The sequence below is a fragment of the Neofelis nebulosa genome, chromosome 15 (assembly GCF_028018385.1).
Source record: "Neofelis nebulosa isolate mNeoNeb1 chromosome 15, mNeoNeb1.pri, whole genome shotgun sequence".
In the NCBI taxonomy this organism is placed as follows: domain Eukaryota; kingdom Metazoa; phylum Chordata; class Mammalia; order Carnivora; family Felidae; genus Neofelis; species Neofelis nebulosa.
In genome coordinates this window covers 18,210,788-18,238,366 of record NC_080796.1, presented here as the reverse complement: position 1 = coordinate 18,238,366, position 27,579 = coordinate 18,210,788, and the positions used below count along the sequence as shown (strand labels likewise).

General features: G+C 52.5%; 2 protein-coding genes across 3 annotated transcripts in view; one reads left to right on the top strand and one right to left on the bottom strand.

The window, feature by feature from the left end:
- NME7 (NME/NM23 family member 7) overlaps window positions 1–1,357 on the top strand; it is a 262,956-nt gene extending 261,599 nt beyond the window's left edge. For both annotated transcript variants that reach the window (XM_058700810.1, XM_058700812.1), the window contains one exon: window positions 914–1,357. In XM_058700810.1, the coding sequence (XP_058556793.1) occupies window positions 914–946 (33 nt within the window). In that variant the 3' untranslated portion in view covers window positions 947–1,357. The remainder of the gene's footprint in view (window positions 1–913) is intronic.
- On the bottom strand, window positions 1,011–25,019 carry ATP1B1 (ATPase Na+/K+ transporting subunit beta 1). Its single transcript, XM_058700813.1, has 6 exons — window positions 24,880–25,019; window positions 20,236–20,364; window positions 7,972–8,127; window positions 6,083–6,267; window positions 3,440–3,520; window positions 1,011–2,456 (listed from the first exon to the last, which is right to left on the bottom strand). The coding sequence occupies exons 1-6, from the start codon at window positions 24,974–24,976 to the stop codon at window positions 2,193–2,195; spliced, it is 912 nt and encodes a 303-aa protein (XP_058556796.1). The 5' UTR covers window positions 24,977–25,019; the 3' UTR covers window positions 1,011–2,192.
- Between the last annotated feature and the right edge of the window lie 2,560 nt (window positions 25,020–27,579).

Sequence of the window (27,579 nt, the reverse complement as noted above, 5' to 3'; positions counted from 1 at the left end):
ACGCCATTTACGGACGTTGCTGGATCGCCTCACTTGTGAATGAGGCTCCTGAAAACCGTGGCCGAGCTGTGGTGCCGGTTGCCACGGTGCCCTGTGCGGTATTTGTTAAGAGGAATCCGTGCTCCTCTGGTATGAAGTTGCCATGAAACCGTTGCCTGGTCTAGAACCAGCAAGGCCTCGAGTATTATTGTTAAAGGTTAAGCAAGCAGACCGGCAGGGTGGTAACCGCGACCGCGAGGCAGCAAGGGGGGCGTGTGAGCTGTCACCGCTCTTTCTGAAGCACCCCTGCTGTCACGTAAGGGGCCGGGGCCTCTGGGTCTGTCGTGAGACGGGAGCGGGACCGAAGGGCACCCCCGCTCCACGCCAGAGGCGTTTCTCAGGGCCGCCCGGGCTTGGCCAGAGGCTCCCATTCTCAGGAGTACGATGCCATGATTTCAGTTTGATTTCAGTGTGCGTATTGCCCGGGCCGGGTTAAGGGATCCTGAGCCTCCGGCTCAGTTCTACCTGGAGGCTGTTTTTCAGAAAGCTCACTTTTGCCTCCTTTCACGCCAAGGCGAATTTTTAAGTATGGCCAAATGAGAACACAGGCCAAACCACGAACCAGAAAGCGAGGCGTGAACCTTCATTTACTGAACCGCAAACCCAACCTCCGTTTTTCAACTGCACCACAGACCTTCTTTTTTTAAACAGACGAACCTAGGGAGACACCGGCAGGAACCAAAAATTCACGTCTCCTAAACTAGGCGAAGTTAACACCGCAAAATACCTCTGAGCGTCCAGCTCTGAACGAAGAGCTGGAGTCTCGGCCTCCGATGAATCTGTCGCTCTCGTCAGCTCTGGCCTCTGGCTGGCCACGCGAGGGCAGAATTCCTGGGCGAGCTAACGAACTCGTTCGCGTGTCTTTGTCTTTCAGGTTCAGTACTTCTTCAGGATCTTGGATAACTAGCAGCAGAGGAAGCTAAGAAGTCACAGGCTGGGGCAGTCAGACAAGACCGAATCAGGCACAGGAGGAACGTGTTCATTCTTTTATTGTCCATTGTTTTAACCTGACTGAATACAAGATCAACACTGTACTCCTGGCGATTATTATAGATGTTAGAACATGGATTTTGCACTGTAGACGACATTTAACACCGGTCTATGGGGTACTGCATTGCTTTTTATAAAGTCCAAAATAAAGATTTATTTTCAAACAAGTGACTTTGGTTTATTTCATACATTACACTTTTTCTTGCAGAAAAAAATAAAATTGTACAACTGCATAAATATAAAATTCTTCCACCATGAAAATGGTTAAAACATTCATAAAGACACAGCACCAGCGTGTGATGCCTCCAGAGAAAGGAAAAAAGGAAAGGAAGAGAAAATGTCCAAAGCGAATGAATGAGTCCTGTCACTTTGCCAAAGCGACAGGCGATCCAGGTCTCCTACGCGGCTTCAGAACATACTGGAGGACAAGGGGAGAACGGCAAGACGGCATCCGGTACAAAGCACGACACAACCCATCACCGTTTCGTGTTTTCTGTAGCGTCACTTAAAATTTCAAGGGCAGTTCCCCCATGACAGCCCCCCCCCACCCCCAGCCCCAGGAAAACAGAAACAAAACACAAAGAAAGAAAAAGACCCGACACCACAGGGAGAGAGACTATGTATGGAGTGTGTTAAAAATGCTCACCGATGGGCCGTTGCCTCTGAAAAGAGCCAAACCCAAAAGAACAGAAAGAAAAAAAAAGTACCATGCCAGTTTTATTCCCGTTGAGTATTTACACCGTGGACGGCAAACCTCGCTCACATAAAGTAGAAAACAGATACGATAAAACATGGCTTGAAAAACGACCAGGTGCACCTGTGGTACCATACACGAAATCAAATACACGAGGCAGCAATACTTAGGGGCCAGAAACACTGCTTACTACGGGGTCAGTAATGGAATCATAATTTACAGTAAAAATGGGCACGTCCCAAGGCTCAATTTTTATTCTCCTTTTGTCATTTACAGTAGAATAAATATTTTGTTGCTATTGCTACACTTTAAATTTACATTCTAACCTATTAAATGCAGAAAGCTAGTGTAAAGCAGAGAGATTAAGTGTAGGTCCCATACGTATGACAGTTTATTCAAGACTAGTAGGTGTTTGTTTTTGTATCTTTAACTGTTTTAAATGGCTAGTGGGAAGGATCTGTGCTTGCGATCAGCTCTTAACTTCAATCTTTACATCAAAGCGTCCCTGGAAGCGGTCCTTCTCGCTGTACCCGATGTTCTCACCGAACGCCTTGCACTCGATGCGGATCTCAGTGTCCATGGTCAGGTTGGTGAACTGCACGGCCAGCAGGGGCTGCAGGTACTTGGGCTGCAGCAGCTTGCCGTAGTAGGGGTAGTACTGCAGGGGGAAGCCGGCGTAGCCGCCCAGGCCGAAGTACTCCACGTTCCCAACTCTGTCCTTGTCTTCGTCTCGCTGCAAACCAGAGGGGCACAGGTTGTAACGGCTCGCGGCCCGGGGCCGCCGGCCATGGTCGCGGCCGCGACGCGGGATCCCACAGAGCGGCACGCAAACTGCCGCCCCGGGGCCGCCCGCCGTCCCGACGCGCCTGCTCCAGCCTCCCCGGGAGGCCGGGGGACCTCAGCCACCGAGGACACGGCCGCCTCGCGGACGCGAGGAGAGGCCGCGCACGCGCAGGGCCTGCTCCCCGGCAGCCGCGGGAGCGGTCGCAAAAGGAGCCTATTCTCGCGGCGCAAGGGAGGGAACCGCGGCAAAGGCCAACCAAGCAGGTCTCCAGAGCCCGCACCCCGAGAAAGGGACCTGCCACCGGGAGTCAGAAAGCCACCGGTGGTAGCCCAGTGGATGGCGCTTCAGGGGTCTCCTCCCGGAGGGGCTCGGTAACCGCCTCTCACTCTCTTGGCGTCCATCTGCTTTCTCGGTGTGGCCATAAAATGGGGCTGTTCCCAGACACCCCCCCTTCCTCAGTCTGCCCTCTCTGTAAACGATCCATCTGGCAGGGGCCTATTTTCAGGTCTAAAGGGAGCACGTGCTGTTACAGCTTTCGTTGTTTTTTCCAGAAAAGCCCCAAACACATTTTTTTAACGGGAAACCGTCCGAAACGAAACAAAACAAAAAGGTGGCCTCGAACGTGCCACACGCCACGGGGGCCAGAGAGGCCCCGTGTGGGCTGGTTAACTCTCGGTCCCGTAAACCAAGATTCCGGCTGATTCGACCCCGATAATTCGGTTTCTTGTTCTCTCGGAGAAACCCACGTACGGTCTGAGTCTTGTTACCACTTTCTCTCAGACATTCTACCCCGCGCCGCTACGGCTCGATCGAGGCCCGTGCCCTGAAGCGACAGGCCTCGCTTCCCCCGTCCAAGTTGCACCTCTAACGGACGACGGTCCCACCCAGTCTCCCCTCCCACCCCCCCCTTTGGTAACTAGGCGCCCCCTTACCTTGCCGGTGCACTGGACGGGCAGGACGTAGGGATTATACTTCATCACTGGGTACGCCTCCGACGACTCATTCTTGGGAGGCTAAAAATACAAACCCACGCCGGTCAACGAGTCTGTGAGTCAGTTCCCACGACTTCTGAAAAACCCAAGGGGGCCTGGAGCACAAACGGGCACCCACGGGGCACGAAGAGTCAACTCCGGTAACAAAGCGCAAAACACAAGTCCGTGCCCGCGTTCCGCGAGGCCACAGCGAGGCTGCGACGCGGCCCGGCGCCACGCAGAACTCCCAGCGTAACCCAGGGTAGCAATCGTTCCTCAAGGACGCTGGAAAATAAAGGCCAACCCGGCACTAATATTCCTCATTAAGAAGGTCGTAATAATTGGACGGAAAGGTTGGTTGACATTTGTTTTGATGAAACTTGGGCTTTCCTCCTACCCCGTGAATAAATCATGCCACCCGGTTCCCTCAAGCAGGTGTTTTTGTTCGGTTTTTGTTTTTCCCTTTGACTCTCCGGGAGACGCGCTGCCATTTAAGGAGCATTTCCAACTCTTTCTGTCAAGTCCTATATGAAAACGGGTAAAGGCAGCTGGGCCCCGCGTGAAGGGGTCTTGTGAAAGCGCGAACCAAGGGGCCCAGAGTACACTCTGAAGATCCCCGCCGTGAGGAACCGTCTAGAGCGCTCCCTCCTACAGCCCCGGCCCCAAGCCACCTCAGGAGAGGTGTGATGAGCATCGTTCCCCAAAGACAGCCACCCGCTTGCTCGACCAGGTCAGGACGGTAGTCTCGACAGGAGACGTAACACATACACAGCCTAACCGAAGATAAAAGGGGCAATTCTGCGAATCACTAGAGAACTACTGTTTTTGATGCTCTTTGTTGTAGAACACAAGAAACCGACCATCTAGATCGGACTCCCTCGGACCTTTCGGCCAGCACCACCACGACCGTTAAAGACACGAAGAGAAAACGCTCGTTGATAAAGAAGTTGCCAGAACGTACCCCTCTGAGGGCGAGGCAACAGGCACCTCGAGGACACCCTGGGGTACCGCACCCTCTGACAAGAAGAATTCCTAACGACAAAACGGGGTGATGAATTAGAGGGTGGCAGCGGGGGGAGACCAGAGACAAACCGGACTGGACACAAAGAGGCGCCTTCCCTCCGGGCCACCGCGCCAATCCCGTTGGTGGCGGAACGGCCGGTTGGGCTAGGCGAAGAGCTCCCTGGCGGATGCCGCCCAGCCGGAAGTGTGACGGGACGCTTCTCACCATCTCTCCTCCAGCACATCCTAAGTCCAGTACAAAGAAGACTGAAGTTCTGTCGGGAGCGAGGTGCGCCAGCTTCCGTGGCGGCAGGGCCGTCGCGTCGGCCAGCCGGGCAACCGTCCATCCCACACACCCTCCGGAGACGGTAAAGGAGTTTGAGGCGCCCCACTGGGTTCAGTTAGAACTTCTCATCTCGGCCTCGGCTTTCTTTTCGTAAATACGCCTCGGGAGCAGCGAGCATCGTGGCCACAAAGTAATGGCACAGAGCAGAAAGCGAACGAACGAGAGCGCCAGGGTCCGGAAATGAAGTTAGGTTTTTCTCATGTCACTCAGCACCCCGCAATTCCTATCAGAAGTAAAAACTCGGGGCGCCTGGGGGGGCTCAGTCGGTTAAGCACCCGACTCCTGGTCTCGGCTCAGGTCACGATCTCACGGTTTGGGAGTTTGAGCCCCACATCGGGCTCCAGGCTGCCAGCGTGGAGCCTGCTTGGGATTCTCTCTCCCCCTCGCTCTCTGCCCCTCCACCTGCTCACGTTGTCTCAAAAATAAGTAAACTCAAAACCAAATTTTTAAAAAATATTAACAATTGAGAACCCTGCATGGAAGGGCAGTGCCCCCCCCCCCCACCCCGAGAGTGGATGCGGGAGAGCTGCGGGAAGCAGCCTCACCGAAGGGAAAAGCGCGGCTCTATTTCCCCTGACCTGAAGGACAGAGTGAAATAACCAGTTTTGTTTTTGTTTTTTGTTTTTTTTTTTTTTTTTTTTTTGAAATAACCAGTTTTGGAAGAGCAGAGATAACACCAATATACTTTTCCTTCTTTTAAAGAGTCAACTATCGCCCCACCTAATGGTGAACGATGGCAAGGTGCCATTTTTCAGTGGCCTCAAGTCCTGTTTACCCACTCGAAGCTGCAACAGTATCCAAGGCCAACACCACAGTTATCAAAGTTCAGTCTGAATGGTGTCCAGCTTCTCGTTTTGCAGTGAAATCTCATTCTCATTCAGTACCCCCCCCCAAAAAAAGAAATAAAAAGGACGGAAGGAAGGAAGGGAGAGAGAGGGAGAGAAAGAGAGAGAAAGGAAAGGAAAGGAAAGGAAAGGAAAGGAAAGGAAAGGAAAGGAAAGGAAAGGAAAGGAAAGGAAAGGAAAGGAAAGGAAAGGAAAGGAAAGGAGGGAGGGAGGGAGGGAGGGAGGGAGGGAGGGAGGGAGGAAGGAAGGAAGGAAGGGAGGAAGGAAGGGAGGAAGGAAGGAAGGAAAGAAAGAGAGAAAGTCAGTCGCCACTGGGGAGACTAACCCTTCTTTCTATGCTCTCCTCACGCCTATTAGATGCTCTGCCCAAATGAAAACGGCTCAAGTTCTATGACTTCAAACATTACTTGCCTTAGGTTTGAAGCCCAGAACTCGGTTGAGCTTTATGAGGACACACGGTTTGCCCTCTTTGTAGCCGTAAGTCTCATCGTTTATTCCGGAGCAATTTCCCAACCACTCGAGCTTGAACCTGCACACTTTCCGCTCTCCCCGTTCGTTGTTGAATTCTCCCCGTTCCTTGATTTCGCTGGGCACATCTGAAAACGCAAACACCGTGCTTACAACATACCAACGACTCCCTCGGCGCCCCCGAGAAAGGAAGCGGAGAGGGTCCCTCCTGGTCACCACGACCCATCCCAAGACCGGGCCGGTCTGCACTTAGTGCTCGGCCTGAACGAAGGCGCGGATTTCCCAGCAAACCACCTCTGGTCTCACGGACGCGGGAAACGTCTTTTACCCAAAGCAATTGCTGGTAAATGACCCCGCGACATGGCTTCACGGGGCTTTGATGATCGGGGCGTGATGTGTGGTCTGTGGCCATGTGTCTCTTCCTTTAAATAACGGGTGACTCAGCTAGTGAGGAGACTGAAAGGAAACCCGATCACCCGTCAGCCTCACTGACACAGGTCAACATCACTGAGCTCATGAACAGGGACATTACAATTAGAGCACAAATGAAAAGGAGCATCAGTAATTTTCAGAACTGGGAGGCTTCTGGTCACAGCTGCCCGGCCACGGCTAAGCCGCTGTCCGTGCCCCTAATTAGCAGGTTAAACGGGAAGGAAAGAATTCTTTTCTTCCTTTTCGCCACTGTTCAAGGTTTAAAGACAAATTTTTTTTTTTTTTTCAATGTTTGCTTGTTCAAGCTGGGACTTCTTCCTGGCATTTGTTCAGCTGAGAAATTGTAATGTAGTATTTTTTATTCACAGCCCGTAACAAAGCCAGAGAGAGAGCGCACGAAATAGAGAATTCAGAGTTAGTACAAAAGCATCCTATGGGAAACCGATGCAAACGCCAAAATTTGTATTTCTAAGGTCACAAGTTAACTCTTTTCCCTTCAAACGGTCAAGTGCCTCAACTCAGTCCGCCTCCAGTGAAGTGATTCACCCTAATGATCTTTCATACAGGCCTTTGAACATACAGGCCTTTGAGTTACTGCAAAGTGAGACGAAAACCCCCTTTAAGTCCTAAGGAAAAAGGTAGTAAAAATATTTCTTTTACTCTTTTCCGGATGGCTTAACGTGACAGTTCGCCCCATAAGGAGCTGGTGTTGGCAGGACAGGAAGGAGAGGCACCGCCTCGTTAACTCAGACGGACATCCCGTCTAAGTGGGTACGAAAACACGGCTGGATAATGCACACGCCAGGCAATGTATTCCGGCCAGTGGCTTAATGAAACCAAGAGCCACCCTTCGCCATTCATCGGTCACTTCCTCATCCAAATGCTCGGCTACCGGAGACGTACTGCACCAGCCACCCCCAGCAGGGTCCAGGAAGGCCTCTACCCTGGCCAGAAATCATCCTCTATCCGTATCAGTGTAGTTACGGCCAATTATGTCAAAGAGGCATCGCAAGAGAAAGCCCTGGGGGCCGAGGCAGAAATCTGGAAATATAAACAATTGTGCCTCTCAAAATCAATGGGTGTAAGAGAACCGTAACTGTAATTGTGGTCTGTGAGTCGGAAGGGTGCCTGGAGTGTTTTTAAAATAAGATGCTTTTCAAATGCTGATAATCATAATACTTGAAGCTACATTGTTTCTACATTGCATCCAAGCCTAAACCATAAAGTCGTCTGGCTTTAAAACAAAAAAAACAAAAAGAAAAGAAAACAGTGTCCTCTCAATATGGCCAGGGTTCAATCACTGAATTACTTCAAGGGTCGATCTTGTGATTGTTAGAGAACAAATAGAAACGGGAAGTAAGAATGAACCAACCACACACGTCCAAGATGAGTCTACTTACTGCCACAATCTTCAAAAATCATTTCATCCTTCTGGGCTGAATCTTTGTACTTCTCCAGGAACCTAACTATGTTGAGCACATATGCCTCATAGCTCTTGGGGTCATTCGGGCGAAAGGAAATTTCAGTCTTTTGGATCTGAGGAATCTGTGTTAATCCTAGACCAGGTAGAAAAACACAGAAAACTGTTAGTAAGAAGGCAGTCAGCCAAGATAATCCCAAAGCAGGTTCACAACGTACGAACCATCCTTCACTCATCGCACCTACTAAAAAGAACAGGTTAAATTCTTGCCTCTCTTGTAAAATCACTTCTGTGGCACTTTGATTAAGTACCTGAGTACCAGTGACGGCGTCTTGCTATCCTAGATCATTTTACTTACTCAGCAACACTCCCTGATAGGCATTATCTCCATTTTATGAATGAAAACACTGCACGGAAAGGCTAAGCACGTGGCCCAAGGTCACAGAGAGGAGGTGGAACCAGGATTTCGATGTGTGTATGCAGCACTCCAGAATCCTTATGTGGCCAACAGTCCCACATGCTCGTGGTCAACAAGACGCATACCCAGCTCGCACATCATGCAGGAAACTCGTTTCCCTGACTGCGAGCAAGCCTTTGAGCACGGAGGTCTTTGACTCCTTCCTGTACGGAACAGATGACCACCCCAGACTCTACAAGACTCCAGACTACTCAACGGAGTATTTCTGTGCATCTTTTAACCCAAACTGGATGAACTTGGCATTTATGTGCAGTTGCCATCCTTGTTTTCCATTCCAAAAGCAAGTGGGTATTCTGAGCGAGTCAAGGGCCAGTGGTAAAAATTCGAAGTATAATTACCCTCCCTGGATTTTCACTCTTTTAACCAACGATTTATTTAAAAAAATTTTTTTAAATGTTTATTTTTGAGAGAGAGAGAGAGCACGTGTGTGAACGGGAGGGGCAGAGGGAGGAGACACAGAATCCGAAGCAGGCTCCAGGCTCTGAGCTGTCAGCACAGAGCCCGATGTGGGGCTCGAACTCACAGACCGCGAGATCTGAACCGAAGTCGGACGCTTAACTGACTGAGCCACCCAGGTGCCCCTTAACCAACCTTTTAGTCTTTAATTTTCAAAAGCCTCTGCCATCACAAGACTTCCTAAGATAGGTATTTGAATAATACTACACAGCACTATAGACAGGGGCGATGGGTGGGGACTCAATCCACTGCCTTTTTTTTTTTTTTTTTAAGTTTATTTTGAGAGAGAGAGAAGAAGAGAGAATCTGAAGCAGGCTCTGCACTGTCAGCAAGGAGCCCGATGCAAGGGTTGAAGCCACGATCATGACCTGAGTCGGAATCAAAAGTCAGACACTCAACGGACTGAGCCACCTGGGCGCCCTTCAATCCACTGCTTTCTAGCACAATTGTATCACCAGATAGAATGCAAGATGCCTGATTAAATTTGAATTTCAGATAAACTGTCAGTTGACTTTTATAGAAGTATGTCCCACGGGGCACCTGGGTGGCTCGGTCAGCTAAGGGACGGGCTCTTAATGTCAGCTCAGTTCATCATCTCCAGTTCGTGGGATTGAGCCCCTTTTGTCAGTTGAGGAGCCTGCTTGGGACTCTCCCTCTCTCTCAGCCCCTCCCCCACTCACATGTGTGCACACGCATGAGCGTGAGCTCTCCCTCTCTCAAAACGAACGTTAAAAAAAAAAAAAAAGTTATGTCCCATGTAATATTCAGGACACACTTCTATAAAAATCGACTCGTGGTTTACCCGATGACCAAATTTAATTGGGTGTCCCGTATTTTGTTTGCTAAACCTGACAATCCTATTCTAATCCTGGCTCCAGACCCCAGACCTGCCCTCTTTGTGTTGGGCACAACACCCCCAATGTGCCACCTCACGTCACCCCGGGGGCTGGTCAAACCTGCAGCCCCACAGGCTCCACGCCAGACCCGCCAAGTCACAGCCTCTGCGCTAACGAGCCTGAAGGACCCTTAAGCCTCTTGGGTTTGAGAACCGTGGCTCTGGGGAGTTAGAACCGGAGAGTGGTGATCGTGACACAGGCACGACGAAGATGAGCGAACAGGAACTATTTAGCAGTGCCGTCTGCGAGGCGGGAGGACAGGCAGGGGCTGGGGCTCGACGGCTGCTATTTTTTCTAGTGACTAAGGGTGGCTTCGAGCTTCAGAAATGCTTAAATCCTGGGGGAGGCGCAGCTCAGGGGGCAAGTTCTTCCATGCCTGCACTTCCCTAGAAGAATGGAAAAACTACGGATGAAGACGGGAAACATGTGGGGCTGCCCGAGACCAACGACCTGATAAGTGACATGAGCAATCAGCTCAGAGAGGACAACGCGGGACCTGAAGAATCCAGGGGGGTGGAGAGCTGACAACAGCGATGGAGAAGAGTCCAAGGAAAAGTATCGGGATTTGCTCACCCAACAGTCATCAGTTAAAAGTAAACAGCAAATGCTACAATTAAAAATATTATTTTTTAGGTTCTTGCAAACCCCAGAAAAATGTTTGTATGTTTGCGCGATTTAAATCCACCTTTTCCTACATTAAGCTGTGACCATTTGTAGCACAAAGAGACAATATGACAAAAAGTGGCAGAAGGGGCGCCCGGGTGGCTCAGCCGGTTGAGCGTCCGACTTCGGCTCAGGTCACGATCTCGCGGTCCGTGAGTTCGAGCCCTGAGTCGGGCTCTGGGCTGACAGCTCGGAGCCTGCAGCCTGCTTCGGATTCTGTGTCTCCCTCTCTCTCTGCCCCTCCCCCTGCTCATGCTCTGTCTCAAAAATAAATAAACAATTAAAGAAAATGTTTTTTAAATGGCACATACCTGCAAAAATTAAAATAAAATGAAATAAAATAAAACGTGAGTGGAAGCTTCTGCTGGGATCTCATGCCTGAGAGAGTATGGTCAGTAGGACGGACGCCCCACTAAAATGCGCAAGGCCGGTGGGGGCGGGGGGCGGGGAGCATTCCTGGTTGGACTTAGAAACCAGACCTTTCGATGGAGGGGACTAGCCTGGACTTGTAGAAGTGCAGGGTTAGGCCCAAGGCCAGAGGTTCACCAGAACCCCGGAGGACGGGGTGTTTTCCTGGAATAACCCTGCAGTCGGCAGAGAATGCGACCTGATGGGCACCGACCCCTTGAGGCCCCGGGAGAGAGCCCGGCAGCCAGAAGACAGAGGCACACGCCTTCCCCTCTGTCCCGCGTCCCACAGGTCTGCTGACATCCACGTCAGGGGCAGCGTGTGACGGGGGCGGGAGTGCAAGCAGAAACCAACATCTGCACGTGCAGGGTACACGGCGTTTCCAGGCTTGGGGAGAAGGCAGGAGACGGGGCAGAGAGAAGGGCGAAGAGGAGATCAGTTATCAGAAAGGCGGCAGGCTCTCCCCTAACCTTCGGGAAGGTGGTGGTGGGGAAGGGGCGCCGGCTGAGCTTAGATAAGGGACAACGGTGCCGGCCGCGGTCCCTCGGCAGAGCGGCTGACGAGGCAAAACTCAAAATGCTGACAGGTGGTCAGCGAGCCCGGCAGAGATCTGGAGAGTCTCACTCGGGGGCTTTAAAGGAGGAAGGTGAACCTCGAAGGGCACGTTGACAGTACACAGCAAGACTTAATCACGAGGGGCGTCCAGCGCCGGCTGTCCCGGCCCCTTCTGCGGTCCCTCTTCCCGGGGCCAGTCACAGGGCAAGGTGCCATCTCCGGGACTGGGTGACGTGCTCCTCGGATCTCCCACAGGCAGAAGGACCGCGGGGACAGATGGCGGCTTTACACAGAGTGCTTCTCACGCCCTCGTGCTGCCAAGTCCGAGGTCTCCGCTATTCGAAGAGGCCGGGTGATGCGCGTGAGACCCCAAAGCATCAGCCGTCCTGACTCAGTGCTCCGGGGCCTTACGAGCAAACGGGCACAGCTAGTAAGTGCATCTTTCAGGAGCCTGGGACCGATGGCCAAGGCGAAGTTCACGCTCAGCCAGAGACAAACACCAGTGATTCCCATCAGCAAGCACCTCTGTGGTTAAGCGTCAAATTTGCGGAAACGGCCGACATTATTACTGCACACCCAGGGGCATCGCGGGCCCAGCAAAGCTGTACGCACCTGGCCTCGTGTGTCTCTAGACAGGGCCAAGGAGAAATCGTGAATATCACGTAACGGAATGCTACCAACTTCCGCCCAAGAGCTCGAACCCTTCGGTAAGTGTGGCTCACATCTAAGCCCCACGGAGCCTGTGCGTTACCGTGTGAGACACAGCTCGAAAACGCGTGAAAAATCGGCGACTGTGAGGCCGAGAAACCAAGAGGTAAAATAGTTAAGCACAGGGTCTTACAATCCTGTGACGTGCCCAGCTGGATCAGACCTTGAGCCAAAGTCACTGCCCTGTCCTTTCCACGTGAAGGGATACCACAGCCTTGGGGAGAGGGAGGCCAGCAGTGACAGACCGACCCCAGGCAGCTCAGCCATGCCTTCCTGTCTTTTGTAGGCTAAAGTCTCCCTTTGGAGTTTCCGAAGGATCTCGAAGGTGTAACTGCCATAAGCTTTAGTGACCACCCTTTTAAGATACCCAACTTCTGATCTAAAGGTCGCTTCCAGAAAAGCAGCATCCATGATTTGGACCAGGCAATCAGTTCCTCTCTCTAACCCCTCGGCTATGGAGCACATACAGTCAAGTGGGGGCATGATCAAGTGTCTGCTCTCACCACCCACCCCCCCCCCCCCACCTCCGAGGCTGGGCAAGGTCTCACTCCATCCCCCACCAGCTCTGCCTCCCCTTTTCTTCATCCAGAGCTTTCAGGCCTGAGAAGTTCTTTTCCTGGAATCTCTCGGACATCAATCCCCTCGCCTATTCTGTTCTGGGTGATCTTAATTAGGAGAGGTCTCTGATGGGATCTTCTCCAAACCATGAGGAAAATTCTGCTATTCAAAAGTAATTTCTCTAGAGCAATTAGATCCATATAAGAGACAAATGAAAAGACCCTTGACCTGGAATCGAAACCCCTTAAATCATTCACTTTACATTATTAGACTCATGGGGAAAAAAAAGACAAAGAAACGCGATCGAATTTGGCAACTTCGTTATTTGGAGTCCAAAGATTTCGCGGACACCCTCCAAGGGCCACGTGAATCCCACCTTGCCGACCGGTATTCTCATTAGTTGTGTTCACACTAGACTGGATACTTTACTCCACGCTGGCCACTCCTTCAGGTTGTTAGTCAGAACTTTAGACAAGGATGAGCTTTGTTTCCAGTGGTAACTCCCAGAGGCCAAAGATAGCAGAACACCCAATCACTGGCTTGTGGTCTCAAATGATATTCCAGGAAACAGATACAACCTTTTGCCTCGCCAGTGTTCTGAACTTGAATTGACATTCACCATGCTGAGTTTTATATGGCTTTGCCCTGATGGGGCCGTTTGCTTTAAATTACATTTTGCTTATTATGTGACAAAGCCACCTAGAAGGACTGAAAGAATAACTTGCCTACGTGAAATTTTCATATTTGGTTTTTTAATGAGCACGTTAGCTTTACATAAGACTTGGGAGTTAAAACAACAACTACTCTTTGGCTTTGCAGTTGCTTTCCAGAGCTACACTTGCCTTTCGTTGGTTCCCCGTCTCTTGAGCAACAAATCGGGAGAACATTCAGTTTTTGGCTTTAGTAGGTGTTCATAGCAGGAGGTGGGGGGGACTAGCAAGTAAAAGAAACGAGAAGAGAAAGGCTTTCCAGTAAGAATTATTTTTGTTTCCAAGTAGGTTTATAATGTAGCCAAGTTTATGAGTTCCTCAATCTAACTTGTGAGTTTGAAGCATTTAAACTAGAATATGGCGGGGCGCCTGGGTGGCGCAGTCGGTTAAGCGTCCGACTTCACCCAGGTCACGATCTCGCGGTCTGTGAGTTCGAGCCCCGCGTCGGGCTCCGGGCTGATGGCTCGGAGCCTGGAGCCTGTTTCCGATTCTGTGTCTCCCTCTCTCTCTGCCCCTCCCCCGTTCATGCTCTGTCTCTCTCTGTTCCAAAAATAAATAAAAAACGTTGAAAAAAAAAATTAAAAAAAAAAAAAAAAACTAGAATATGGCTATTGTAGCCTTGTGAACCGTTATTCCAGTGAATCCGGAAGCACAGCTGCCTGGACCAGCCATTTAATACACCCCACGGTCACCAGACCAAGAACTCTAAATAGGCATCATTTTCCACAGAAACCTCCAGGAGGGCACCCATGGTGACTAATGAGGGCACACAAGGCAAAGAAACACAAATGTAGCCATGCACACGGTCCGTGCATACCATTTATCTCCTGCACATTCCAAGCTGATGAGCAATTGGGAATTTTAAAAAACTGGGGGTATGATGTTGTACAGAATCTGGACGTGTATCCACACGCACACATGCACACACACCATCTTCCCCCTTCAACATTTTTTTTTTTTTTTTTTTTTTTAATGTCTGCAAGGTAAGTATCGATTTACCTAACAAAATTCAGGGAGGGCACAGGAAAAAAGGTGCCTCTGTGCTTTCTGGAAACTAGCAGCCTTTGCCTCGCCTTCTACGTAGGCTCAGCTTTTGACTACGACCTGGGGTCAGCCACAGTCACATCAACACCCTCCCAGAGGCCAGAGAATTTGCTCCCTTTGAAAAGTCTTTTATTTATTTAAAAAAAAATTTTTTTTTAACGTTTTTAATTTTATTTTTGGGACAGAGAGAGACAGAGCATGAACGGGGAGGGGCAGAGAGAGAGGGAGACACAGAATCGGAAACAGGCTCCAGGCTCCCAGCCATCAGCCCAGAGCCCGACGCGGGGCTCGAACTCACGGACCGCGAGATCGTGACCTGGCTGAAGTCGGACGCTTAACCGACTGCACCACCCAGGCGCCCCTGAAAAGTCTTTTAAAGAAGAATTGTTGGATTTTCTCTAGAGCCTGCCTGGATGTTCAATAACGCCTGGCGTGAGGAAATCTCTCCTCCCGTCTAAGCTAAATGCCACACGCTTTGGTGGAAGGCCCTCCTGCACTTCTGGAATCACCCTTTATCATCAGACTCTTACCTACGGTCCTATGTTCACTTTCAGGTGAACAGAGAGAGCATTATTTAGTTCAGGGGACCTTGGAAGCACAACTAATTTCATAGGGACCTGTCTTTGATATTTGTATAGCTCATAATTGTGCTTGTTCCTAATAAAAGCTACCAACTTTTATAATGGGAAAGTATAGACAGACAAAATGTAAACAAATAGCCAAACCCTACTATTTTACGTTAAGCTTTTTTGTTGAAGACCGAGCTGAAGAACAAGCGTATGTAGCAGATTTGACTCGTCTAGATACGAAACGTAACGTTCGCCAAGTGGCCAATGACCTGAAGTAAGATATCCTACATATCTGATGATGTCCATTCATGCATACACGTGGGAAAGGGCACACTTTTCTGATCGGAAGCCCGTAGATGATAGACATCCCTAGACTCTCCTTCGTCTCCCCAACTTCTCTCGCGGCCTGTGTCGGATGGGCCCTGGGGTCGCGAGATTACTAGAATAAACGCCCTGAGCAGCCCAGCCCATCCGATGTCACCGCAGGCACCGTGAGGCTGGTGCTCCTTCCACAACAGAGGGCGCACGGCACAAAAGCTCTGAATGAAATTTCACGGATTCAGCATTTTTTTTCCCCCCGTTATCCCTCCATGGAATTTGTTGCCTGGTCCTGTTTGTCAGAGGTCACCACTCTGCTCACTTGTCTAAAATGAGCACCCAGAGTGAGGCTCATTTTTCTGTGGCTCCAAGAACATTTTGAAGTTAATCGTCAGGCATCCTGTGTACCCAAGAGGTCCCTTATTAGTTGTATCTTGGTCTTTAGAAACGAAGAAGGGCACAGGCAGGCGGGCTGTTGAGGCCTAACAGTGAGGCGGGGACACTCTGAAGAATGAGTCTGGAGTTTGCCACCCTAAACCCAAACTGTGCCCAAACTAGGGGTCTGGACAGTAGCTTCTGGAAATCTCAACTGCCACCAATGCCAGCTCATCAAGAGCCCCAAACTCTGGGGGCAGGTTGGCAGGATCCATCTGAGGGAGGGAGGAGAGAGGGAGGGAGAACATGAGAGGCAGCCGGGCCGGGGGAGCCCCGTACATTTATCGTGTCGGCTCCCAGATTACAACTCAAGAGGATCTGATGGAAACAGCAACAGACAGACACACAGACTTTAAAGCCACTCTATTGGCACTTTGAAACAGCAATTCACCCAAAGTATAAGGAAGCCACGTGTTTCCAATTCTCCCCCTTGAAATTCGGAGTTTGAGAAAAATAAGCAATTCTGAGACCGATGTCGGGATTCCTCAAGAATTCTCCTTCATTACGCGGAGATCTGCACTACAGCACCCTGTTCCCTCTCACGGTCCAAACGAAATCACACCTGCAGGGGGTGCCAGTGTGGCCTGGGCTGCACCCCCCCTGCCCTCCCCCACCCATTCTGGGTACCGTGGCACCTGTTAATAGTTCTTTTGGCACCCCCTATCTCCACTTCAAAACAAAAAGAAAAGCCGTCCCCACAGAGCTGGAGAGGAAGAACAGGAACACACACCCGCTTACCAGGAAGCAGGGCGGCTGGGAATCTCCCCAGACCGTGACCTGCACTTCATTCCCCTGTGACTCCGGGAGCGGAGCTGGGGGAGGGGCGGGCGGGTGGAGGAGGGGACTCTTCCAGGCAGCAAGGGGCGTGGGGGTCACGTGGGGGACCGGGGTTGGGAGCGTGGGCACGTGCGGCCCCCGTCCTCTCCAGGTCTGGCAGGGAACAGAGTGAGGGGGTGCCACCAGCCACCGGTGGGGACTTCCCGAGAGGGTCTCCCAGGGAGAAAAGCATGACAGGGCCGACCCAGCCAGCGTGGGTATTTTGAAGGGAGCGGCTGGACTACAGAACAAATACAAGGTCACTTCGATTTAACTTAAAAAAAACCTGTCAGCAGGTTTCCTAATCCAATTTCTCCCGAACGCTTTTCGTGGAGAGCCAAGATGCTGTTCACTTCGTGAAACCAGTGTGGACAAAGCATCCCTGAGGGGTCACCCAGGGCTCAGTCTAGAAATACTGAATTCAGTACCTGAAGGGAAACCGCTGCCTCCAGTGCAAGAACAGAAGTGGCTGCTAATAACTACCCTTTGTTTCATGCCATGAGGCTGGCCACTAGAAGATCCCATTCACTTTACATACACTTATTAAATCCTCACAGAGTAGGAGTCCCATTTTACAGATGAGACAACTGAGGCTCAGTGAGATGAAGTAGGGCACGGAATGGTGGGGACTGTGTCCACCTTCAAAGTTCCTGCTTTTCCTTCTCAGGTCAGCTTGACAGTGGAAACCTGTACCGTGGCTTACGAACTTGAGGCTGCTCTCCTATTTAGGTCAAGCGATGTCAAATGGCCAATAATCAACCATTTCTGACTCACAGAACAATTTGGTGTATTTCAACCTCGTATGGCAGCTGAAGCTCTCCCTGTGTGCCCTCCAGGCTGTGGGGGCGACCCGTTCCATTATCCCAGAGCAACATGACTCTGTAAGGAGGGTCCCAGGCACGAAGGGCCACCATCGCTCAGGCCCAGAAACAGCACGCTATCCTTTTTTTCTCCTTAAATTTCACCTCCATTCTGTACCTTGGTCCCCCCACTGAGACTTCCACGTTCGGCCTATCAGCTTAGCCAACATTACAGTCAAACCCAAATGTCCCGCACGATCGCCACCCTTTCATCACCCTTTCATCGGGCCAGGATCGCACGTGTTACTTAGACGAGATCTAGTTACAAGGTAGCGAGGCGTGCTCGGGCTCAGAGTGAGTCAGGCCCGCTCTGTGCTCCTGCCTCCGACACGGCTAATAATAGCATCGATAAGTCCGTAAATCTTTAAGTGATGTACCAAGTCTTTCCCACTCACTAGCTTCGTTTGACTTAAGCATGCGGGGTTCGTGAAATCTACAACTTTCACGATAACGGAAGCTTGGAGCTACCGACACTGAAGCCGGAAGATCGCCGGGGCATTCTTCCGCAGCGTGTTCGGCCTGCAGACCGAAGGAACAGCCTGTCAGAAACAAATTCTTGAGCTCCGCTCCGACAGATGCCAGGGGGAGGGTCCCCCATCGGGGTCCCCTCGGAGCACGCACGACGGTGCCGGGATGCACTTCTCGCCACCAAGGGCTCTGCCCACCTGGCCTCCCTGCTGCAGGGCCACTATCATTTTCGAACGAGCGTCATGTCCCTTGGGAAGGTGAGGGTAAAAGGGGCTGGGCCTAGATGCTCCTGGCAAGGTGGTGGATGAGGAAAAAAAGAAATGACGAAGATGAAGGGCCCAGGCAGCAGGTCAGGGAAGAAGGGGATCCGAGGAAGCACTTTTCCTATGACTCGGGCCAGAGAACGGGAACGCGTATTTCCGCAATGAGACACGAGCAGTGCTCTGGAGAAGCGATGGCCTGCCGGGTCAGCCCGACTGCTGAGGACACTAAATATAGGGACGAAGAACGGGCCTTTTAGGAAGGGGCTGAAGGAGGGGGAGGGAGGTGGGGAAAGAGGGCAAGCACGGAGCACCTCACCAGATTTGCGAGGCAAGGTCATTGGCAGGTCCCCGCTTAAAAGGTCTGGCACTTTTAGCCTTTGCTTTTTGAAAGTGAAATCACCCTTTCTGCAAAGAACGGGGAGAAAAGGCTTACTTTCATTAGGAGGCTGACTCCCCACGGTTTACACAGACAAGGAGCACTTTTTTTGAGGCTAGGAAATTAGACGCTTGGCTTTGGAGTCAACCTGCAGCTTTCAGTTGGAGAACAATTATAAAGTAGCATCGTAATCAAAGAACCGCTTTCCGAGGGCTTACAAAGATAAAAGAAAAATAAGGGTCTGCACAAATTTATAGGACGCTTGCTAATGCTACCACAGAAATCCCACCAGGAGGGGACATGCCATGCCTTCCTGTCCCAAAAGCCACATTCAACCTGTAAAGACCCTCCATTTCTCTGCACACACCAGCACTTCTGCTTCAGCTTTTCCACTCACCTACCGATGTTGGGCAACAGTTGCTGGAAACTGTGGATTATCAAGCAGGTTAAAGTTGTTTTATATTACTTACACGACTGGGTTTTTTTCCCCCGCTTCCAAAATCCCCTAGATCTAGATTTATCTGGCCGTGTCTACGGTTTTCTAATAGCGGACGACTATTTGACTTGGTGCTGGCCACCTCCGTGTTCTGGAGATCTTCCTTGGAGTCCTTCACACCCCAAGAAGGAGATGGGCACAAGAAGTTTGCAACAAACTTCCCGCACTTGACCAAGGCTGCTCAGGGCCATGAAGACGGCCTCCAGACTGTCACCTAATGCAGCTGTTACTAAACACTTGCCAGGGAACATGGAGAGGGGACACGTCATCGCCACCACCCCCCCCCCCCAGCCCAGCGGCAGCCTCAAGGTCATTTATAACGCAAGAACCCAGAAACTGCGCAACATTTCCTGTCTCTGGGTCCTCCCGACAATGAATTTGAGAAGAGCCACTGAGCACAGTCGGGTTTGTGGTCGCCCTCCTGTCTGGTCTTCCTGCCAGCATCAGGCATATGGGCAGTAGGCCTCCCCAGGGCGCAGTGACGGCTGTGCACAGCTCCCAGGTCACAGCTAAAGGAGACAGTGAAACTGCAAAGTGGGTCTAGACAGCCAAGCAGTAAGACTCCTACTGAACAAGCAGGTACAAACACGGAGAAGTGAGAGGAAGAGTGTGTTGTCGTTCAAGGTCAAGCTAAGTCAACAGCAGGTGGGAGAGTGGACTCCTGAAGCCGTGGCTCCTGTCCCTCTGGGTAACTGGCCACTTCCGAGCTTCTCAGCATCCCTAAAACTAACTTCGTCTTGCTAAACAGGAGCTGAAGTGATTTTTTTTTTAAAGGACTTATCAGAGTCGCAGTCCCCTCAAGAAAGTGAAAAATGCGCCTGAGCCTGAAGGGCCCTGTAGTGACCCCACTAACTGACCTGCTGGGCAGTGGGGGAGGTCGCGGCCTCATCGGGAGTCCCGCAGCTGGGGAGGGTGCAGGCTTGGGGGCGGGTGGTGGGGAGGCTCTTCACCCCTCACCGCAGAGCTGGGAAGACGCGGGGGAGCCCCGGAGCTGTGTCTGCAATGCGGGCAGGACGCCTGGCCACAACACTGAGCAGCTCCGCATTTTCCTATCAAACCAGGCTCGGTCTACCAGCGCGTTAACAGACAATTTTCAGAAAAATGTCTTCTTGCGTGAAAATGTGGCACCCGTCTTTCCCGTGGAAGAGCTGAACGTATTCACGTTACCTGGGGGGGCCACCCGGTCCTGGTATGTGGGCTGGAATTCGCTGATGGTAAGCAGCATCACTTGGATGGTTCCGATGAAGATGCCAGCCAGGCAGCCATAAAATATCACGTAGAACAGAAGGATCTTAACTGCAAGGAGGACAGACAGAAACAGAAGGCTGTGAGACAGTCACACCCGCAGAATGAAAGGCTAACCTCGGAGATGAAGGGACTTCCTTCCTGCCTTCCCCTCCAGCCTGTCTTTGGAGTTTCCTTTTCTGACACTGATTCAGAGAGTGGACCATACTACCCCCCCCCCCCCCCACCAACGGTGGGGTAAAAACAGAAACAGGCAGCCCTCCGTTACAGTGTGTGTGTGTGTGTGTGTGTGTGTGTGTGTGTGTGTGTGTTGGGGGTAGGTAAGGGTAAGAGGAATGTTCTGCTAGAACAAAGATTATTTACAGGAAATAATTTTTCTGCCTCAATAAAAAACTGTTCATGAAGATCACCAATAAAATCTAGGGCCATGTTTGTGTGCTTATGCAATGCATCTCAAATATGACACTATGCTCCCTTAGAGACGTAGGTTTTCTTTCTTTGCTTATCCCTTGACATTTTGAAACTACAATCCAGGCTCTGCGGCTTCTCCAAACATTCGAACGCCTGCAAGTTTTTCTGCTGGGATGGGGCAACGAATGCCGAGAAACCGCGTGAAGCTCTTCTGCGCTTTTCTGTCTCCCCGCCTCTTGATGTGTATGACGGACTAAACACACTGTGTTTTCCTTCAGGGGCGCCAAACAAGGAGGAGGGAGAAAAAAGGAAAAACCCTGTAGTAAAAACGGCAAGCGTATTTTTATTCCATATTCTGCCTGGACCCGGAATACTGACTGGCTCGACGAGCTGCATTTTCTTTTTCCCACAGCTAGCAGGACAGCAGGACACGGGCTGAGCTGGCTGCAAAAGCAAAAACACAAGAAGCAAAACAGCACGAAGCCCACAGACGGGAATGAGGCTATCAGTTACTGGTTTACGAGGATTATCTCCCCGATTAGCCACATAGTAACAGGCTGTACTAGGCATCGCCCGGCAGCCCCGAGCCGGCCAACGACTCGCCTTGAACACAGGAATGGGAGCAGGCGAACCGGAAGGTTATCGAGTCCGAAACAGGACTGCGCGAAGGAGCCTCAGGTTACTTCTCAAAACCTCCAGATCTCAGGCGGTGAATGCTGGGGTCCTCGGGCAAAAGTCCAGAACAAAACAGAACAAAAGCCTCGTAGAAAAGAAGAGGCGGAGGGACGGAGGGAAAGAGTGGGCACGCTGTCACAGGAGGTAGACACGTTGCCCTTGACCTGCATTTCAAAGCCCAGCCTTCCAACCAGCAAGTACATGGTTCGGGAAAATCATGCTGGAGCGTTAGTAAAACAATCCAAGCCAAACGCACCCAAGACCAAAGTGTTTAATCGTTACCCTTTTTCTCCTCTATCAGGAAAAAAAAAAAAAGAAGGAAAAAAGGGAAAAAGGCCAGGCCACAAGCAAAAGGTAAGAAAAGCGGAAAGACTGTATGATCCGGAGCCCCAGCTGCCCGGCTCAATCACTGCCTCCCGGCAGGACAAGGGTTAAGTGCTGCATTCTGTATCCAAGCAGCAGTAGGCAAATGGTAAGGCTGTGACGTCAAGAGATCTGGAAAATTTTCCAGCGAACGCTCCTAAGAGGTGCGAGAGCTGGTATAACACGGTCAGCAAGGAGCTGTTGCAGCCGCTTTTTCTGTGGCCCCCCACCTCGTCTCGGTGCTCTTAGCTTAACTCCACTTAGCTCTCCCAACAACTGGAGCCATTTTTAATGCTCATTCCGACTCCACACACCTAACTCTAATGACTTACTTAAGAAGGTACCTAATTGTGGCTGCAACTGAAAATACAAACAGAGCCCCGGGAAAATTAGTCCTTTTGCAGGCACACTGATGAAGGTGACGAAGATCCAGCCTTTCCCTTCTTTTCCACAGCATACCCTGAGAGAAGCGAGGGATTTTTCTCTTTTGCTCCAAGATGTCACTTAGCAAAATCTCCCCAGTTATGGCTGTGAACCAAGGTCACCTGGTTAGAGGAACATGAACGTCTGGGGGGCCCATGAGGGGAGCTCACCAGCATGCAGGTGACCAGGGGCTGCTCAAAAAGAAAAGCTAGACAGATTGTACCAACTGGCCAGGGTGACACAGAAGGTAAGTTTTACAGGCATTTCCCCCTCTTAAGCAATGTGTCTTCTTTAAAAAAAAAAAAAAAAAAAAAATACAAGTAACGTAGAGATTTCCCAGTTAGAAAAAGAATGAGTACACTTCAAAGGGTCACGGGCAAAAGGAGACTGGCATCTGGGCCCAGCGGTAAACATAATAAACACCTACCAATGCCTGCATTAACTTAATGAAAAGGTGGAAACCGCAGGTGATTTGCAGGCTGCCATTTCTCCAGCAGGTGACAGGCAAGGCTCCTGCGTCCATCTTGGTGAAAATCTACCTATAAGCAAAGCCGAGCCAAGGGCGACCTGCCCTCGTCCCAAGGGCATCCATGTTGGGCCCAGTGCTGGAAAGGTAGCATTTTGTCCACAGGGGACAGCGACTGCCGCCACTGTCTCTGCTACGAGAGGGTCTGTCGTTTCTTACGTTGCCAAAGAAGAGACAAATGAGTGCAAAACCCAAACTGAATTTTTAGCCCGGCACCTGTACCTTGGAAAACAGAAGCTAAAATGAGACGGGCAGAGACGGGAATCCCGGCGCCTGCATTCATAAATCAGTGTCTTGGCACCTTGCTGGACGTGGGATCGAGACGCCAAAATTAATACACACACGCGTGTGCACCCCCGTTTTCTCTCACACATGGGAGGTGCTGCCCCATTAAATGTCAGCTTAAAGAACAAGTCTGCCCATCCTGCCTTACCTTCTAAAGCAAATATTATTCTGGAACTGGAATGAGGAAAGAAATCTATTTTACAAGAGGGGCAAACAAATTTCACAATATGCCCGGAGTCCCAGGCAGCCCCTGACCCACGACAAGGCTGGGGTCCACCTGCCAGGGCTGGAGCCTCCAGTGCGTCGGGGAGAAGGGGGCCCCATTCCGCAGTGCACCCCCGAGGCCTCGCTCAAGTGAGGAACGGCTAGATCGCCCCGGCAGGGAGCTGGTCACCCCACACACACACCCCGAGTTCTTCAGGTTTTCCCTTCCATGTTGAGAAAACAGTGAGCTATATTTATGCCAGAGAAACCATGGCAATAATCCCACTGAAGAACACAGCCTCCTCCAAGATAAGATAAAAAACACAAGCTAAAGGACCTCACTTTAAAGACCTACGTCTACCATGACTCAGAATACCTATGCTGCTTCCTTGTCATACCTTGGAATGCGGTTTCACCTTGACTAACCTTGAAGTGTGATGCATTATTAACCCTTTGCTTTTCAGCCAAGAGACCCACGACAGGCTGCGTTTTTGTTTTTTTTTTCTTCTTTGCAAAAATCATACATCTAGCTTCTTCCAATTCAAAATGTCAGCCAAGCACGGTTTTCCTGACTCATTCTCCTGTGATGGCCACAGATCCTCCCAATCAGGAACACCGCATCAGGCCCTAGCCAGCGCACCCTCAGTGGCTGCAGCTGTGGTGGTGGTGGTGGTGGTGGTGGTGATGATCCTCCAGAAGGAGGGGGCAGTGATGCAGGAGGGGCGGGGGGGGGGGGGGGGGGGGGAAGTTCCCTTCTTCTCTCCCTTCTGCAGTCACGACTCTTCTGCATTTGCCTACAACTCTGCCCTTCAAAATGACCTTTAAAAAAAATGTCACCCTTCCGGTGGAGGGAGGCGGAAAACAAGGTATCTCATTTTCAACGAGGGGCAAAAAAAAAAAAAAAAAAAAGTCCATCCAGTCAAGCAACAGGCTGCCCCAAATCTTGTAAGGTGGGCTGAATCTGCCTCTCTCTATGCCGTTTATTTCTTACGCTAACCTTTCACGGTGATCAACCCAACCTACTGATTCCGCATCTGTGTGTGCAGACATTGAAAACATCCAGACTTGTTTCGGGGCTTCCTGGGCCACTTCTGGGCTGTAATGACTCCAGGGGAGGTCACTGGGATAAAGTCTGGGCACAGCCAAGAAATACTGCAATGTGGATGGGTTCTGCGCCCCCTCCCCCCCCGCCACCCCCGCCGCGCCTTTTGAGGTACATATTTAGACTAGAAAACTGCTATAACACACAAGCTCGCCTGCATCCGATCCGGTTACCATCGTGAGGTTCTCTCGCCGCCTCAAATCTCAATTTTTAGGACTTGGGACATTGACTACGGGGACAGCCAAACCTAGTCTCCCAGGGCCTGACCATTCCCAGGAGGGAAGGGCTCGCGCGAAGCCCGGACAGATTGCAAATTACCAAGAAAAGACCGTGGCAATCCGTAGAACCTTCTGCCCCGCGCGCTCCCGCCCCCACCCCCGCGCCCATCCTGGGGGCCCTCGCATTCCGCACTGGATGACAAGCCCAGGCCCGCGCGCCCGGAGCGGCGCCCGCCGCCGACCCCGCTCCACCCTGGGCGGCGCGAGACCTGAGAAAGGTCCGCAGAGCCTGCGCAGGGATGCGCCGCCCGGGCCGGGGAAGGCACCGTGGCGGGGAGAGCCGCGGGCGCCGTACTTACACCAGCTGCCGCCGGTCCTGCCCAGAAACTCCTTCTTCTCCGAGTTCCAGATGAATTTCTTCCAGCTGCCCTCCTCCTTGGCTTTTCCGCGGGCCATGGTGGCGGGTCAGCGGCTGCCGCGGGGGCTGAGGGTGGGTGAGTGCGCCGCGCGCCCCGGCGTCGTCCCCGGCTGCTGGTCGGCGGCCCCGGCCCGGCTCTCCGCAAGCTGCACCCGCCGCTGCCGCTGCGGCTCTCCGAGTGCCAGACGCGCGCCGGAGGGGCAGAGGCAGGAGCGGGAGGAGGGGGAGGCGGCGGCGGGGGCGGAGGGAGGGGCCGCGCAGGCTGGGCGGCTCCGAGCCCCGCACCTATTGGTGGGCGCACGGCCGCTCGCGGGCTCTCTTTGGTCCGCCACGCGCTCCTCTTGCCCTTGGGGGTTCGGGGGCTCAGCGAAGCCGCAGCTGCCGCTCCCGCTGCCACTGGGGCCGCGCGCGTGCTCGGCCCCCGCCTCCGGTGACCTCTGCAGAGACAGGCAGTGGGGGCAGGAGAAAGTCAGAGGGAAGGACGGACAAACGGACCGCGGCGCAGCCTCCGCGAGCCCGCCACGAGCCGAGAAATTGGCTCAGGGCGCGAGCCCTACCTTTACTATATACCGCGCCGGGGCGGCCCGGGGCCCCGCCCACTAGCGGCCCGGCGGGCCAATCGCGGGCGCGGAGGAGGCGGGGCCTAGGGCCCGAAGGGGCGGGCGCGGGGACGGCACAAAGGAGCCGCGGCCGCGAACGGGGAGGGCTGGGGCCCCGGGGCGCGAGGGGCGGAGGGAAAAGGACGCGCGCGCAGGCGGCCTTGCGCAGCCCCCTCCTCGCTCGCGGCTGGACGCACGCCCTCCACTGCCGTAGTGAGGCGCGGGGCACCTGCGTCGCCCGGCGGCCCGCAGACGCCCGGGGACCCCGGGCCAAGCTGTCCTGATCGAGTCCCTCCCGCCCGCCTGCCCGCTGTCGCACGCTCCCGGTCTCCCTCCGCTGCTGGTCCACCCCTCGTAGGCCCTGGAGGAGTGGGGGAAGGTCACTTGGGGACGCCCGAGAGTCGGGGACTCTGCCTGGCTCCTCCCCGCCTCTCCGCTCCGGCACCTGGCGCCCCCTGCGCGCTCCTTGCCACTGCGGTTGCAGTTCCGGCCGGTCCCTCTCCTTGCAGCGCCAGCCCAACCCGCAAGCCCTGGCTCCTGACTGCCTGCTGCGCTTCTTGTGGGCGGCCTGAGCCGCCTCAAGCAGGACACTTGCCAGACCCACCCGGGGCGGCAGTCCGTATCCGCGGGGTGGAAGGGGTAGGAGGCGGACCGCTCGCCCCCAGTTCGTCTTCCCTCGGAATCCCGTCGCACTTCGCGGCGGCCTCACACCAACCTAGACCCGGGAGACGATTATTTGCACTTGACCCAACCGTTGAGGACTCTCTTCCGTGCCCAGCAGGTGGCTGGTAGTCTCACGGACGTGCTTTCGTGCCCCCTTGGGCGTCCTGACCACTCTCTTGTGCTGTAAAATCCCTGAGGCCAGAAGGAATTAGGAAGACCCAGAAGGAATTAGGAAGACCCAGCACGAAGGGCAGGACGTTGAGGGGGCAGTCCGTCTTCCAATCCCTTAGTTCCTGTAGCTGAAAAGCCAAGCTGCTCGGTTTCATCTCTCTCTGAACCCTTGAGCAGCTTCTTACCCGGCCCTCTCAAGGCAGTGACACAGCAGAAATCGGCAGGGGTGCCTCCGCAGTGTCTGCGGAGAAGCCCCATCCCCAGAGAGCAACGAAACCCATGCTGGACAGGGTGGGACAGCCCTGCATCACCCCGTACAGGGACACTTGTCAGGGCCACCTTTCTGTCTCCAAGGTCAACCTTGCAGGTCTAAGGACAAGCTTGAGCTGCTACGGAATGAGCTCTCTCCCACGGATCCTTCTTAAGGCCCACCTACAAGATCTGCCAAAACCTGAAAATCCCTGAAATTCTGAAGAGAAGCAGCCACCTAGCCCCCCAGCCCCAGAGGGACTGCTACATTCAGGGCTCTGTCAAGGGCAACTGGGAGAACAGAGAACAGCTCCGTGAGAGAGGAAGCCACCCCCCTGCTTTGCCCCTGCAGTGTTTACATTGGAAAAGCCCCAAGTCGGTGGGAGAACTGCGCAAGAGGCTACACCTGCAGATACGATGTCCCTGGTCCCTGTCCCAGTAGAAGTTACCTCGTGGAGGAGTTTCCAGCAGGAAAGATCCCCGGGAAGGGCATTTGTTTATGGAGTGTTGGCTGCACATAAGAGGGAGGAAAACCTGTGGGCAGAATCTGCAAAAGGGAATGAGTGAGGGGAGAGGTGGCATGGGAAGGGACGAAGGGGTTAAGGGAGGGCGTGCTGCCCTTGTGCATACTCCTGCCTCTCACCCTGCCCATCCTCCACCACGGGTTCCCCTCCCCACTCCCTAGCTCTTCCTCTCTCTTCTCCAGTAGAAGCATTTGGTAAAACAGAGGATGTGAAGAAAGGCTCACGGTGACAGATTTTTAATTAGAACCCCCATTTCTTCTTGAAAAGGAGGTGCCCTACCTTAGCTTTCTAGGGCTGTGACAAATGCCAAGTAGACGGATTGCTGCGTCTGGCAAGGATGAGCGTTCTCTCTTGCCCTTGACCTACTGTGTTCCTCTGGGGGAGACTCCCTCTTCAAATTTTAGCTCCCCAGCTTTGCTCATGCTTCCCGCTCTG

Bases quoted from the DNA above. Each gene is read 5' to 3' on its own strand.
- ATP1B1 (XM_058700813.1), bottom strand. From the start codon at position 24,976: ATGGCCCGCGGAAAAGCCAAGGAGGAGGGCAGCTGGAAGAAATTCATC. The intron at 20,365-24,879 runs GTAAGTACGGCG...TCCTCCTTGCAG, and splicing joins CAGGACCGGCGGCAGCTGGT to TTAAGATCCTTCTGTTCTAC. The intron at 3,521-6,082 runs GCAAGTAATGTT...TTGTATTTTTAG, and splicing joins TTCTGGGCTTCAAACCTAAG to CCTCCCAAGAATGAGTCGTC.